Source organism: Sebastes umbrosus, chromosome 12, assembly GCF_015220745.1.
Source record: "Sebastes umbrosus isolate fSebUmb1 chromosome 12, fSebUmb1.pri, whole genome shotgun sequence".
Taxonomy (NCBI): domain Eukaryota; kingdom Metazoa; phylum Chordata; class Actinopteri; order Perciformes; family Sebastidae; genus Sebastes; species Sebastes umbrosus.
In genome coordinates, this window is record NC_051280.1 from 11,712,724 (window position 1) to 11,729,639 (window position 16,916).

General features: G+C 37.9%; 1 protein-coding gene across 8 annotated transcripts in view; it reads left to right on the forward strand.

Annotated features, from left to right (window-relative positions):
• LOC119499352 (RNA-binding Raly-like protein) overlaps positions 1–16,916 on the forward strand; it is a 53,732-nt gene that overhangs the window by 20,550 nt on the left and 16,266 nt on the right. For 5 of the 8 annotated variants that reach the window (XM_037788638.1, XM_037788637.1, XM_037788633.1 and 2 more), the window contains one exon: positions 2,212–2,486. In XM_037788638.1, coding sequence (XP_037644566.1) covers positions 2,231–2,486 — 256 coding nt within the window. In that variant the 5' untranslated portion in view covers positions 2,212–2,230. Of the gene's footprint in view, positions 1–2,208; positions 2,487–14,024; positions 14,212–16,916 lie in introns of those variants that run through there. The other 3 variants (XM_037788634.1, XM_037788635.1, XM_037788639.1) reach the window with 2 other exon arrangements.

Genomic DNA, 16,916 nt, shown 5'->3' on the forward strand with positions numbered 1-16,916 from the left:
GGGATCAGGATGTAGAGAACAGGTGGAGGCAGACAATTGGATAGCAAACTGTCAATTAATCGATCAGCTGAGAAAAATAACTTTTAAATGATTGATTAACCGTTTAAATCAATTTTTCTTGCAAAAACGTCCTAAATTTACTGGTTCTGTCCTCTCAAATGTGAACATTTGCTGGCTTTCTTGGTCCTCGATGATAGTTAAAGGAATTTCTTTGGGTTTTAGATTGTTGGTCGGACTTAGCCAGCAATTTGAAGTAGAACTGCAACGTTTTGTTGATTATTCAAGTAGTCGATTGTCAGAAAATTATTGGCAACTATTTTGATAATTAATTGACAGGTTTGAGTAATTTTTGAAAAAAAAAAATTGGTTTCTCCAATGTTTGGATTCTCTGCTTTTCTCTGTTTTATAATACTGGTGCAGTGCCCAAAAGGTAAAGTTCATTATTATAGCGCCACCATCTGGCCAAATTGCACCAACTTCGACGCTGCACTCCCTTGGGTCCTGAGAAATACACCCGCCAAATGTAAAGTAGATTGGATGAGCGGTTCTCTAGATATGCAAAGGACATACAGAAAGACAGACAGACAGAGACTCCTCACTTTATAGTTAGATAGTTAACTGAAGATCTTTGGGTTTTGGACTGTTGGTCAGACAAAACGAAACATCTGAAGACATCACCTCAGTATGAATGATTAATCAATTAATCAAGAAAAGAATCAACAGATCAACCCTCTGAGACAACCGCGATCCTGACCGACTTTACCGTCTTTCAGAGGCTGTACCAGGTTCAGTTTTAGGGCTGGAGTGAAGATACAGATATCATATGAAACTAGAAAACCTAAGGAATACATTGCTCTATTGCTGGCATGGCCATTTTCAAAAGGGTCCCTTGACCTCTGACCTCAAGATATGTGACTGAAAACGGGTTCTATGGGTACCCACGAGTCTCCCCTTAACAGACATGCCCACTTTATGATAATCACATGCAGTTTGGGGCAAAAACCATGCAGTTTTTTGCATGCAGTATTAATGTGTTATTTTCGCCTATTCTAAGATGATGTATTTAAATATGTCTGCATACTGGGGTCCCTAAACAGTCTTGGAATTACATAAATTGGGTACCACTGTAAAGCTGAGACTCTTGTGGATTCAATAAGCTCAATTGTATTCATGTGTGATGATGTTAGTCCCCATAGTAGCCATTTCATTTTAGTGAGACCATTTTTACAATTTGACCTCACTGTATATAATGACCTGCCGTGACCTCTAGCATAATCACAGCCTCATGAAACATTACAGTCACAAACTAAAGACCTACAGAGACCTACTGTAGGGCATTCAGATGATGGCTGGCTTTCCTAGGTAAATTGACAATAAGGCGGTTTTTGAATAGTTTCCAGAACAGAAGTGCTCGCCATCCAATTGCTGAAAAATGCAATTCTTGCAGAAATCACAAAATATCAAAGGTTTTTGAAAACAAACAGCATGGCTTTTTGATGGTGTCTCTCAAGGTCTTAGTGTCTTAATGGGGTATTTTGGATGGATTATTGATCATTTTTATTCATTCTCGAGTGGTAAAAAATTGTTAAATTTAGCCCCAAATCTGTGTAACAACAGCATGAGAATAGCCATTATATACTTCCATCATAATGTTCTAAACCCTTATACACTTTCACAATTTATTTTAATTAATTAATAATTAATTAATTTTAATACATCACGGTTTTTGGAAACTTTGACTGACACTTTTCACTATTTTCGGACTTTTTATGGACTAAATGATTAATCAAAAAATAAAAAATAAATCAATGACATTGAAATTTAAAAAAAAAAAAAAGTTAGGTGAAGCCTCAAACGATTCACTGAAATAGTAGCTGTCTGGTTTTTAATTTTCTCTTAGAAACAAATAAGAAAATCTGATCACATAAATCAAGCCTTTGCTGTGACCATGGAAGCTGTTAAAATCTGTAGTATATCTCTAAATGCTTCTTAGAGCATATTCTGACCATCTAGTGGGGTTTAAATGGATTCATAAAAACAAGGATGGATTTTTCTCAACAAGCAGAAAACTGCAAATTATCTCCAGCATATGCTTCCAGCTCTGACCGTTGTTTACATCCCACTGGTGCTCTCTGTTTGGCTTTCTGTGTGTAACTTCTCAGTCTAACCTTCCTGGCTTTCTGAGCAGTGTGTAACTGTGTCTCCCAGCAGGCATTGCTGCAGGACTAGGATGACTGGAAAGACCCTGACCAGCAACGTTACCAACAAGAATGACCCACGCTCCCTCAACTCCCGCGTCTTCATCGGCAACCTCAACACGGCCGTGGTAAACAAGAGCGACATTGAGGCCATCTTCGCCAAATACGGCAAGATCGTGGGCTGCTCGGTGCACAAGGGCTACGCCTTCGTTCAGTACGCCAGCGAGAGGAATGCCAGGGCAGCAGTGGCCGGGGAGAACACCAGGGTCATCGCCGGACAATCACTAGGTAATGTCAATATTTTGTACATAAGAGAGAACTGCACGATACTCACTGTGTGTTAAAGGGTACTTCAGAGACTCCTGTTCCACATTCCCAGTGCTCTGTCCTGGTGATAGTGTACTATGTACTACTATATGTCAGAACATGAAAGCTGTTCTAGGCTGTTCTCCAGTATCAGTTTTGATTGTTAGATGGATCCCATAAGTGCATTACTGATCCCCAGCATCATTTTTAAAACACGCACATAACTAATCTACTGGCTGCTTTGACGCTGCCATTGCTGCAGTGGCACAGTTAAACTGAACACATTTATAAAAGATAATATAAAAGAGAACAGAGCTAGCCAGAGATCTGCGTGGTGGCAGTTCACCAACAGCCCTGTGTAGGTATGTCACAGTTGGCTGTTAGTGGTCCGTGGCTGGTTCTCTGTCGGCATGCCGTTCAGCTGGCAGGCAGAACATGAGGATTTAGTCAGATTTATGTAATGTAGCAGTGGCCTGTGGATTCTGGTTTACCTTTTCTTTTTCTCCTAACTTGAAGTTTATCATTGGAGTAACAGCTTTGAGCAGAAAAGACGTCCAGCCATCTGTTAAGAGTGGATTCAATTTTGTTGAAGAGTTTATGCTTTATAGATTATAACCAGTAGGCAAACTCCGGATCTGAGAAGTGAAGCCAATGCTGAAGTACCTTAAACTTGCATTCTTTCTAATAGCCAGCAGGGGGCGACTCCTCTGGTTGCAATAAGAAGTCTGATTGTATAGAAGTCTATGAGAAAATGAGCCTACTTCTCATTTGATTTATTACCTCAGTAAACATTGTAAACATGAGTTTATGGTTTCAATTGCTAGTTTCAAGTCTTCTTCAATACATCATGATGTTCATTTAGTAAATTATGGTCCCATTTAGAGTCAAATAGACCATAAATCACGGGATGCTTTATGGCGTGGCTACCTTTTGATTGAAAGGTGGCTACCACGGTGTTGTCCGGTCTGGGAGTTGTCCATGTTTTCATTTTACAACTTTAAGCCTTTCACAGTGTGTTTTCAGTTCATGGAAGTTAACTATAACCTTTTTGGTCCCTGAAAAGTGCTTTATTCAGCATTCGTTTGTACTTAGCTCCACCCTCTCATGTCACTTCTGGTTAAAAAAACAAAACAAGATGGCGACGTCCAAAAACGGCCAAACTCGAGGCTTCAAAACAGCAGTCCACAAACCAATGGGTGACGTCACAGTGACTACATTCACTTCTTTTAAACAGACTATGCTTCGAGCAGAAAAGACGTTCAGCCGGCTGTTAAAAGTGGACTAAATTGTGTTGAAAAGTTTAGTGTTTTTTAGTGTAAAGCGTTTTTTAGATTATAACCTTTCTTTAATGGCATTTAATGACATTTTTATATTTTCAACATGTAACTTGCTCTGACTTATTTCATGGCAAAAGCAATTAAAAAGTAAAATCCTTTACTTACATCTCAGCGTTACATGCAGGTTTTGAAGTGAGGTGCCACTGCAGTAATGGCGGGTTGTTTGCTTCTATAGCTACTATAAAGAGTTACACGCTTCTTTTTTCCCCCAGCAACAACTATATATTACTCCATATTTTAAAATGTTTAAGATTGTAATTCACCAAAGATATATATATATATATTTTGCAAGTGTATCATGATTTTAAAATACCAGTAACAACATTACTGTACCCTAATCTGTAAATAGGTTCAAAATTGTTACCCCTTTATTCCCTCACTCTTATAGTTATTTTTTTGTATTCAGTAATACTACATAAATCAGCTGTATTTGCGGGCTGTCATCTTAAGTGTTACCCATGCATTAGTATGCTTAATGCATATTTGTGTGTCAGCGATAGAGACATCATGTTTCATCTTTAAAATAAAAATGAAACATGCATATTTCGTTTAAACCCTAAACCAATGTAATCTCATCATATCTCATCATATATACATATTACAAAACCGTATAACAAAACAAAGTACCGTTTATAAAACACAGAAAAATTTACTGCAAAAGCAATAAAACCTACACAAGATATACATATAAAAACAGAGTCATAAAAGAAGGGCTCAATACCAATAACAAAAGATAATTTCATAAAAGCAAGTCCATATAAAGATTGGAACTATGATACAGGTTTAGTCAGCTCGAGACCTTCAAGCATGTTATTTCAAACTCAACTCTTTCTATTTAATCAATATTGCCTGAAGACCTCAAGCTGCCATCTGGTTCGTGGTGTTTATGGACAAAAGTTCTGTGATATATCTTGATGGCGAGCTTAAATTTGATCAGTAAAATTGTAAAAATGAATCTGAAATGGAACGGTACAGCCGGTGTAAAGACGCTAAGATACAGAATCCATTTTTAGGAGTTGCAGCGAGGACACGAGGCGAGCTTCAACATAAAGACCAGACAGTCAGAGAGACAGACAGACAGACAGACAGCAACAAGGAGGAAACGTTCCGATCGGGGTCCTTATGGGCATTGAGTGGATCCCAGTAAATCTTCCTTATATTACTTATTGATTAGTTCACAGCCTCCTCCATGGAAAATAAAAGTCCTCCCAGAGCCCTGCTCTCTCATTAAATATGAATAAGAGCGCTTCGGGGTCACATCTGTAATTCCACCCTGTGTTTGCACAGACAGTTTCACACATTTTTGGGCTGTGAAATTACATATAGCAGTGGTAAAAGTAGTCACAGTGATTTGCTGTATAATTATGTGGAGAACTATTATTGTATTATTATAGAACTTTATGATTGATACTCCTGTAGTGAAACTAAACTAAACTGGTCTGAGCCAACTTGGGTTTTATTTTGGTAGATTGGCAATGATTTCTATTTAATGATAACATTGTACCTTGAAATCTGCCAACATTTAGACCTGGTGGGGCAAAAGATAGACGCAGAAAGACAATCAGACATGTTTTTAACAAACCCCAATATAACTTTTTTGGAATACAATTAAGGCCAGCAGTAAAATTATGACTTAAACTGGCCGTTATAAACATCCATTACAGTTTACAGACTGAGTTTTGTTCACACAATTCTGCTGTTCAGTGAGAGATTATTGCTCATATTTCAGGTGCGCTAACTTTAGGTTTAGGTTTAGATAATCTGGTTGAATTGTTGGCTTGTTTGAAGGTTTATGAGGAGGAAGAGGAGCCATATCTGTCTCTGAATTAAACTGGAATAAAACTAGAAGAAAACTAGAGAAATGAGACCCAAAGAATAATTCAACATTTTGGGGATATACACTTTTTTGCTTTCTTGCCAAGAGTTGGATGAGAAAATCGATAGTGCTATCAATTTTCTCATATCTGTATGCTAAATATGGAGCTAGAGCCAAGAGGTGATTAGCTTAGCTTAGCACAAAGACTGGAAGCAAGGGGAAACAGCTAGCATGTTCAAAAAATGTAGGAAGAAAGCCCTTTCAAAGCCTAATTAATACGTTATATGTGGTCATGTGCTTTAGCTCATTCTTGGCAGACAGTGGAGACTTCAGGAAGTCAGTTCGTCGTAGCACATAACTACCCTGAAAACCACAACATGTCATTTTTTCATTTCTGTTTGTTTAGAAGAAACAGACAAGATGTAACATGTTAATTTGTGCCCTTTAGAGGTGTTGGTTGGCCTCATAGGGTAGACTGTCAACACGTTCTCATCCCAACTCGTCACATACTGACGCCATGTCATGACCCCTTGGCGTCACTTTACGGTCGCAGTAAACACGTGGTTAACGCTGTGAATTCAAACAAAAACACGTTTAGGTTTAGGCACCAAAACCACTCAGTTAGGGTTTAGGAAAAAACACAGCTCGTTTTCATTCCCAGGACGTCAAAGACTGAGGCTTTGACACGGCTGTTGGCGTGTGATATCGCCACATAAGGCACCCTTTAGCGCCGGAAAGAGATGCACCGGGCTTTTCATTAACTAGAATGTAAACTTAACGCTCGGGACACAAACAGCGGTCCGCTGGATGAAAGCCTTTTGTTTGTTGGATCCATTCACCCCTCTTTAAACTACTTCACCACACTCCCGACCACTTTCTCTAGACATTTAATATGATGCAGACGGGTTTACATGGCAGTTTCTTGAAAGCCTGGTGCGCCTCATACAGACACTAAAGCGTCCCTGGTGCTTTGATATCACACGCTGAGACTTTCATTGGCTCCTTTATTTGATTTTGCAATGCATGCTTAATCAATTTTTAAGCAGGTATTTTAAGGTCTTCACATCGGTCTCAATAATAAAGTGTTGAGTTATATAAATGATGGCATATGTTCATTCATCAGACCTGATTACTGACAAGAAAAATTAGACGCATTTCTAAAAACCCCCGTGCTTTATGTCACCACACCGCAGAAATATTCACCCTGCTGTCAACACAAATCCACGTCCCATCTGTCATGTCCTGACTGCATCGTTGCATCCACTTACTGTAAAGGAGCTCCTCTCATTGTTATACACATTGATAAACCCCAACACGGTTATATGTTTCCTGAGAAACACACGGTTTCCTGAGAGAGAGGGGAGAGCGTCTAGCTGAGAAGATCTCAGGTAAACATGTGTCTCCTGAACCAACGCTTCATAAAGCAATAAAAGTGAAGTATTCCTCTGCATAGCGTGGCATATTGCAGCTTCACTGGCTGCACTTCATAGTCCCTGTAAACACTGAGCATCTGTGGACACACACACACACACACACACACACACACACACAATAAATTCAGTATATTAGCAATGCACCACCAAGTGTCAGAGGTATACTGACAATGCCTACAATAACGTCTCCCTCTCCTTTGGAAAATCATCTTTCCTGCCTTTATTCTGCTTAAATTTAACCCTTCAATCATCTTTTAAACATGAACTTTATATTTGATTAGGCTCTGGGACTATATTGCCAAAAGCTGGGTGCAGCCTGCACGAGATATGAATTCTCTTTTACTGAATCACACACAGGGAGGAGTATAAAGGTATGACATGTGGCAAGAAGGGTCACAAGGTCAGATTCAAACCTGTAAAGTACACAGCTCGAGTTACCTCAACGTCCCACGCTTGAGTAGATTTAATAGCTGCGAGATACCGAAGCTCCAGCGATTGCTTTACTCAATTTAATTCCTTTGGACACGACTGGATTGCCGACACAATGACTTTAAGTAGTTCATGAAAATAAAAGTGACATTCAATCACACCGCCGGTTGGCCTCAGACAGCAGCTACTTAGATCCTGATGAAGATGTCAGCCAGTGATGAAGAGCGCAGAGCGTGGAGGGCTTCATTCTTGTTTCACCAGCTCAGCATTTCTGCGTTCTGCTTTTGTGGATGAAATCTGGACAAAGATGTATTGATCTTTTAAAGGTTAATTCTTTATAATCAGAGCACGGTGTGATCATATCTGCTTTCCCATCATCACAGGTTCAAAGTGTTTGTGAGAGCTTTGCTGTCTGGTAGTCTTTGAGCGCCTCTCTGTGGTTGAAAAGTTTACTGCAGAACACCAGAATAAATCCAAGATATTCTGGGGTCTTTATTAACGATGTTCAGAAACTGTAGGTTACATAAAGCTGATCTTCTGAATTATAATAATAATAATAATAATAATAATAACAATAATAACTATTATTATTGTTATTATTATTATTATTATTATTATTATTATTATTATTATTATTATTATATACAGTTAAAATACACATAACAAACACGAAAATTTGATGACAAAAGGAAAAAAATAACAAGAGACAATCATAAAGTTTATAACATATGAATTATTAGAAAATTGGTGCTAAAGACTGAAATATATAAAAAAAAACAAATCTGAGTTTTAGACAATTGTTGGGAAAGATGTCTTTATTTCATTATAGTGAACCATATGTTTGCAGTCTCTGTCAAAACCTCAATCTAAAAATGTCTACAGTAGCTTCATTTATTTGTTTTGGTATATACAATGATATATGTAAAACATATGTAAGACAAGGGCATACCATAATACTAAAATAATTAGAAGTTACAATATACATAACAATAATATAAAATCAATACATATATTAAGAATGATTAAAAGGAACCTATTATGCTTATTTTCAGGTGCATACTTGTGATTTGGGTTTCTACTAGAACATGTTTACCTGCTTTAATGTTCAAACAAAATGCTTTATTTTTCTGATATCTTGCTTTGTTTGAGGGCGTGCCAAACTAGCCGCTATGCGGGTTCTATATAGATGGGTTACTTGGTGACATCACCACGTTACGGAAGAAAAGGCAGGACTTCAATCAAGGCGTTTCAGGCATTTCAGGAGTAGTGTTTCTGTGGGGGAGAGTAACTCCCTTTGGCGTGGACTTTTGGCTTTGTAACTTTGCAGAACTTTTACATGCACAAGAACTATATACCAGACTAAAGGAAAGGGAAAAGGCAAAGAAGTATAATAGGTCATGTTTAAAAGATGGGACCTGTTGAATGGTTCATTTCATTAATATATATTAAACATTAAATTCTAATCTAAAAGTGACCCTGTTTACTCTGAAATATGGATTTATGCTTCTGTCTACCAGGCAGATTTTTCTGGCTAAACTATTCATGCATTCATGACTTTTCCGTCCGCATGAACACTAGATGGTGCTGAGAGAATACCAGTGAGAACTACGCCACCAAAACTGGGACGTCTCATTCTGTCCTTCAGCATATTCGATTAATTTGTATCCAGTCAAACTCATGCAGCATCCTGTGTAGAATATTCAACGGAAATTTTAAATTTATGAGTAATTTCATTTTGTGAAAAGCAGCATCTTAGTTGTCTTTTTCAATTTCTGTCTGTTTTCTTTCTGTGAAGCAGCTTGGAAACTGTTGACACATGGACTGTTTTATATAAACAATAATTATGCCGCTGCTGCAGCTCATGGTGATCAAATGTGTTTAAAAACTCTCCTGGAATAACCTTCTTGAATGAACCCCAAAAGTACATAGAGCATGTTTTAGTCCCCGCATCGGAGAATTAGAGATGCATTTTTAATGTTTTTCTAAGGATGTCAAAGTGAGGACATTGGTCGTTTGATTCCAGCGACTGTCCTTGAATCCGTTGCACTCTGCCTCCATCTTTCATGAGCTTTAGTTTCTTGTCTTTTTCTTGGCGAGAACAAAGACGCTGGGGGACCATTAAGACGTCAGGCTGTGTGCGAGACAACTGCAAACCCCTTGTCAGTGTAATTAGATATTACAATTACAAGGCTTCATCTACAGCAGAGCCCAAATGCTGCAACAGCTGGGGAATCAGTAGGCAGCCCTCCTCCCGCACCACCACCACCACCACCACCCTGGGTGCTCTGCTCTTTCAGTCAGTCTCTAAAGTCCACAGTCCATCCACTTTAAATTGAATTTTTAAAAGAGAGAGATGTGTGAACAGTGGCAACGGGAAGCTGATTTGCTATTCCGATGGATGAAAGCATGCTGTTTGAGTAGTGAGGTCAAACAGTATTTTCCTGCATGTTTAAAAGAGCAGAATGTATTTTCTAGTATGAACCTTGAATATCAAAAAGGCGGACATTCCCTTATAACTCTCGAATAGTTTTTTTTTGTTAATGTGTTGCAAAAGGTGTGTGTGTGTGTGAGTCTGTGAATCAGATATGCTTTAGTGTAGGACATCTTTTTCTTGATTTTCTAATTATTTAATACACTGAATTTCCCTTCTTTTTTTTTGCTTATCAGCAAGTACTTATTTAATACCATGCACCACAGAATCCTTCTTTTTAAATATGTATTTATTCATTCACTTTACTCTGTTTATGCACGTTGTTTGATCAAAACATCATGCTGATAAAGCTTTGTTGAACTAAGAGAAGCATCTTTCCATATATATATATATAAAAATTAAAATTAAATTGTTACAGGGGATAGGGACAATACAGATAAACATTATGTTTAGGAAAAATAAATTAAAAAGATGTAATGTATACATTAATGTGTAGCCCCTGCAACCTTGTTATACAACTGAATAAACACAGATTCAGGATAAAAACAACAAACTGTGTGCATGTGCTAATGCATACATGTATGTGACCAGTGAATCCATTAAAGTCTCATTCAGTGTTCACATCTTTGTTGTTGCACTAACCAATATTTTCATATTAACAATGGGTCCAAATGACTCATTGTAATCGTAATTATGTAATTATCTCTCGGCTCTCGTAGCGTCGTTCTCCTGCCCAGCGGCGAGTTAACGACTGGCTGGTGAACACAGAGGAGCATTTAGCAGCTAAAGAGCCAGATATTATTTCCCCCAGGAGTTGGTGCAGCGTCAAACGGAGCTGAAAGGAGATTGAATATTGATATTAATATAATAATATTGAAAAACATGTTGGTCTGTGTTTGCTGTGTGTTTAAATTAGCAACTGTCTGCTAACACTTTCACCTATAACAACTTAAAAGGTGATAATATTCTAATGTTGCCCCCAAGTGGCCACAAAACCAGTAAAGTCATTGTCGCTGTAAATTAGTCTGTAATGTTATATGAAAATATTAAAATACAGAAAAATACATGTAAATGTATCGTGTGTTTTGTAACGTATTAAGGTAATAATACAACTTTTAGGCAAAACCAGGCCACAGCTGCCAGTAATGATACTGAAGTCATGTTCTGTGTATTCTTTCAATGAGTTTTGAGGGTTTTAGCAACATTTATTTACCTAATACGAGTTTAGATTTTACAATATAAAAACATATATGATTAAAGCTGCAACGATTAGTGCATTTTGATTAGTCAATTGACTGAAAATGATTAAATGTATCAATTATTATCTTTTTTTTTATAGTCTTCAATAGAAGTAAATTAATACCTCTTGGTTTTGGGCCACTGGTTGGATTAAACAAGATATTTGACATTTGAAGACGTTTCCTTGTGATAGCCATTTTCCACAACTTGTTGACATTTTGAGACCAAACAATAAATTGAGGAAATAATCAGTAGATTAATCGATAATGAAAGTAATTGTTAGTTGCAGCCATTTAGGGTGGAGTCAGGTAAAATGGGACAGATAAGGTTGGAGCATCATAGCTGTTTAAAATTTTACAGCCAATCACAATAACTGATCTTGCATTGTTGCTACAACATTAGTTGACGTGTAACAATAGTTTTGATTGGTCTGAGGTTGCTAATAGGCAAGACAGTGTTATATGCAGCGTGTCAGAGAAATTGTATGGTGAGTGAGCATCACTTAGCAAATGTCACTCATCACTAATAAGGATGACAAAGCAATTATAAGTAAGCCTACAAACAAAGCAAAATGTTCATGAGCAATTTGACAGGCTCTTCAAATAAAAAAGTTGAAATATAAAAAAAAATTGATATTTGTGAAAAAGTCATTTTAGGGACTGGCCCATTTTAGCTTAAAGCTCTATGAGAGCCGGCTGTCAATCACTCGCGAACTCCGACCAAACGGTCAAACTAAGCAGCGCTGATCAAATATGAATCAATATCATGTTACGTTAATGCCTATTTATCACCTCAAATGTTTTCAGAATCATCTTGTGGTGCACGGTTTAGCTGTAAAATGAGACAGTTTGTGTGATTGTGAAATCTGGTGAAGGAACGCCAAGTTCCGGTCACATGACCGGAGCACAGCCAATAGGAACGCTCTCTCAATGAACTGATCTGTGATTGGTCAAAGTCTCCTGTCACGGGCTAGATTTTCTAAAGCCTGAAAACAGAGCCATGAGGAGGTGCAGAGGTCTAGTTATCTTTCAGAACACTTGAATTACAATATGCTGAAAGGTTATTATGGAATTTTTGCCCAATGATGCCAAAAATATACTGCCTACTGCAGCTTTAACCAGCAAAATTGGGCCATGATTTTCAACTAAAATGGGCCACATACACACACACTTTTACACCGAGATAGGTCATAGATCCAGGTATGTATCCAAGCAAAACCGTAATCATTTTTTTTTTAATTGTGCGTTGCATTATGCACCATAATTAATAGACCTCTTCTTTGCCATTCCGTTGCTATGGCAACAGCTTTGGTCCAAGTTTACTTCCTGTCAGCTACTGCATTAAAGGTCGTGCTCATTTTTAGGTTCATACTTGTATTTTGTGTTTCTATTAGAACATGTTTACATGCTGTAATGTTCAAAAAACACTTTATTTTCCTCATACTGTCTGCCTAAATATATACCTGTATTTACCCTCTGTCTGAAACGCTCCGTTTTAGTGCATTTCAACGAAATTACAAAAGAATTGCGTTGCTAGGCAACAGCTTTGGTCCATGTGTACTTCCTGTCAGCTGATGTTATTCACATACACTACAACAGGAAATAAACTGGGATACATTTAGAATGTTTATGTTTAAAACCGTGTAATGATCTAAATATTGTATATTTGTGACATCACAAATGGACAGAAATCCTAACGGCTTGTTTCAAACACACAATTTCTAAATACGGGCTGTGTGTGTTTCTCCGTATATTGAGCATTTTGATAGTTTACCAGTATTTATACAGCACTTAGACCTGCTTTATAATATAAAAGACATGAAAATCTCACTTTTTACAATACGGGACCTTTAAAAAACATTGGAACAGGAAAAAAAACATTGGAACAGGAAGTACAAAAGGGGCCCATTTAGAGTGTTTATGGTGTCAAGTTTGAAAAGGTCGATAGGAAAGTTAATTAAAGGTAATTAAAACTACATTTCAAAGACCTACTTTTTGGTGTCTAATTATATTTTTCTGAGCGGGGTGAGTGCTTTGTTGGGGGGGACTTGTGGGACTAAAATCCTGGCTACGGCCCTGTATACTAGCTACTTGTAACATATACAAAATATGGTATTAACGAACTATTGGAGAGTAGTTTCACAATATCTATTTACTACTTTTTTTTGAGTCTCCTGCTTCACTTAAATTGTTTCTTTCCGGTCACAAACATTTTGCATTTAAAGGGACTGTTTGTAACTTTTTAAACGTATAAATCTACCGGGTCGGTTTCCCATGTGCGCGCTCGCATTTGCGCGCTCGCGTGTGGCTGGAGTCTCTGTTCCTCTGCCTGCTTGCCTTCACTCACACACCACACTCGTTCTCGCTGTCTCGCTGCCTCGCTCCACCTCTACACGTGCATGCGCGCTCACTCCACACTGCAGAAGAGTTAGTAGCTCTGAGAATATCTAGTGAATGTACAGGTTTTCCGTGTCTTGTGAAGTGACGGGGCTCCGCAGCGAGAAACGTTATCGTCTCCGACCAAAACTCTGGTGTCTCCCCTGTTCCCTCCGACTGAGATTCATGTCCATATAGAGGAGCCCGACACTGACTTTCATTGACTTAATGGCCACAGGTGTCGCTGTTAACAAGCATTTCTGAAAGTTACAAACAGTCCCTTTAAGGGGGAGAGAGTGACTTTTTTTTTTGTCAAACGGTCTGAAAGTATCATCTAAATCATCAGAATTAAACTTTTTGTAATTTTCTCTGTGCGATACAGAGACAGAACTGTGATTATTAGTTGTTAGTGGTGTATTTGGAGCAGAGAGGAGTATATGTGAGGCAGAGAGCTCCCCCTGGAATAGTCTGACTAATGGTACGGTCTGGAGAGAGAGAGTCTGGAGGAGCTGCAGCTGCAGCGGCAGTCTGGCTGCTGTTAGCCGGAGAACAGGAAGCAGAAGTCGGCTCGACCTCAGCAGAGACACCCGCCGTGTTATTCAGCTGTGTCATGACCATGTACAAAGGCAGGCGTCGCAACCACAGATGTGAGTATGAGGCGTCAATAAACCAGGAATAAGGAGTTTATTATTAAGTTAATGCTGCTAGTTTGGACATATTCATGTAGGAAACCCTGTCAGTCTCTGCAGTGTATTTTTATCAATTCAGGTGTTTCTTATGGTCAGCATCACTTACTTTACTTTGAAATTTCTCCTTTTTTGTACCCCTTATATAACGTAGCCTGCATTTACTAAAGCACTGTTTCCTACTTACAAATTTGAGATACTTGTATTTTACTCAGGTATTTCCATTTTATTTTACTTTATACTTCTATTTATCTGACAGCTAGTCAAACATATGATCAATTTATAAAGTATGCATTGTTTTAGATGAGACTAACACAGTAGGCTATATGACCCACAGTTGATAAAATTAGCAAGAATAAAATTGAAATAATAATGTTTTGCCATTTTGCATAGAGTACTTTTACTTTTCATACTCTAAGTCAAATTTGCAGCTGGTACTCATGTATTTTTACTTGAGTAAGATATTGAATGCAGCATATTAACTTGTAACAGTATTTTTTTTTATACTTTTACTTAAGAAGATCAGAGTACTTTTTCCACAACTGCCAAAAGAGTGATAATTTCTTGACTTGCTCATAATTATTAATTTTTGGAATACATTTTGCAGTGTTGATGGGTTTTCTTGATTGAAATCTGTGTCCAGCTTCTCCTCTTTCTGTTGCTCAGTATGCCTCAGCAGCATTTGCATGTACATTTGAAATGTCTAGGGAAGAGAAGTAATCCTTGTCTACTCTTAAAATGCACTGTAACATATTGTAGCTTTTATCATGCATGGGTACTGATGCAAATCATGCTGGATAATCATATACATGCCAAGGCTAATAACAACATAAATCTCCTTTTCATCCGCAGGAATTGTGTGAAATACTTCTCAATGACTTGATCACAGGCAGGACATTGCTGCCTAAAGGGCGTAACATTTATTTTGATCTATTTGGGGACTGCAAAATAAAACATGAGAGTAGTGGTTTTCAGTGTTCAGTGCAGAAGTGCCTTTGAGCAAAGTGCTGGAGCTGTTCAGTAGTTGGTTTCACACGGCAGCTCCAGGTGTGGTGTGTGTGCACATGTGTACACAAGAGGCTGATGGAAATATTTTTGCATCGTTAGCATATCTGCGGGTTTATGAATAATTTATATCTCATATATTAACATCCATATTTACTGATTCATGATCAGAATACATTATTTATACAGCCAGTGTGTTTTTCATTTAACCTTTTAATATTTTTCCTATTTAAATATATAAAATCAGGACTGCAACTAACAATTACTTTCATTATCAATTGGCCTTTTTCACAGCAGACATTTTGATAGAAGGAAAAACACAGGTGCTACTTACTAATAACATTAACAATGGCTTCGTTCTTTGTGTGCCCCAGTAAACCGTGACAGTGTGACAGTGAGGCAGCATGAACATTATCAGGACCCTGAAACTGAAGCAGCTAAATTGAATTTAGCCATCATTCATTGTATTATTTCAACCCAATATATCCAGCAAAGCATGTAATAGACCGCCTGTCCACCAGAGGATAGCATGTCGGTGTCACGTTTTGCCTCACCGATGCGTGAATATTACACGTGTCTGAAGGTGCAGTACCAGCAGGGGGCAACAAAACCACTCACTCAGGTTTAGGCAACAACACCACTTGGTTAGGTTTAGGAAAAACGTCATGGTTGACCTTAAAATAAGTATGTAAACTAAGTAAAATACGTACAGAAACAACATAATATAAGTACGGACAACACGTCACAAACGTCATGAGCGTAGCATATTTACGTTGATACATGTACATTGCAGTCAGTACAGACTACATGGCGTAAAAATAACACACCAAATGCAAGAACGGCGTTCTTACTGCATGCTTTTGCTGTGCGCATTATTGTGTAATTCAAAAGGCTTTTTGTGCACCCAGGCTAAATATTTACACCTGTACTTTTGTGACATGACAAAATGTCTACTGGAAAAAAGGCCTATTAGTCTTGACGATTATTCTCCAATTAATTAATTAATTCATTCATTCATTCATCATTTGGTAAATAAAACGAATTTGAGAAAACAGGTAAAGCATCCATTGAAATTTCCCAAGTGCCCAATTAGGTGACTGCATGTGTTGTCTGACCAACTTTCCAAAGTCCAGTTTACCATCACATGACACAAATTAATGAACTTATCTTCACAATGGAGAATATGGAATATAACATTAACAAGTATGTTTTCTTTAGTGTATAATCACCTGAAATAAGAATCGTTGTGTTTTCGTGGCCTTAGAATGAGCCATTTATATCTACACACAGAGTGGGTCCTCTTCACAGAGCCGGTTGCCACGGGAGAGGTTGCAATCTGCAACTTCACCACTAGATGCCGCCAGATGTTACACACTGCACCTTTAAACCAGTGATTCCCAACCTTTTAATGGCTTGTGATCCCTTGAAGTGAAGCAGTGTTGCAACCAGTTCAACCAAAGACTGATTTTTTTGCACTTGTTTCATTTGAATAATCTTTTAAAAAGCCTGAAAACTCATCTGTAACAAAAAGAAAAAAAAAGTAAAGATAAGAGGACGATCTGAAAAACATCATTATGGGTAGCAGGAACATGTTTTTTCTTCTTTTTCTATCCCCTACCTGACTTCTTATGCGTGTCTTACATTTTCTGTTGCTCAACTAA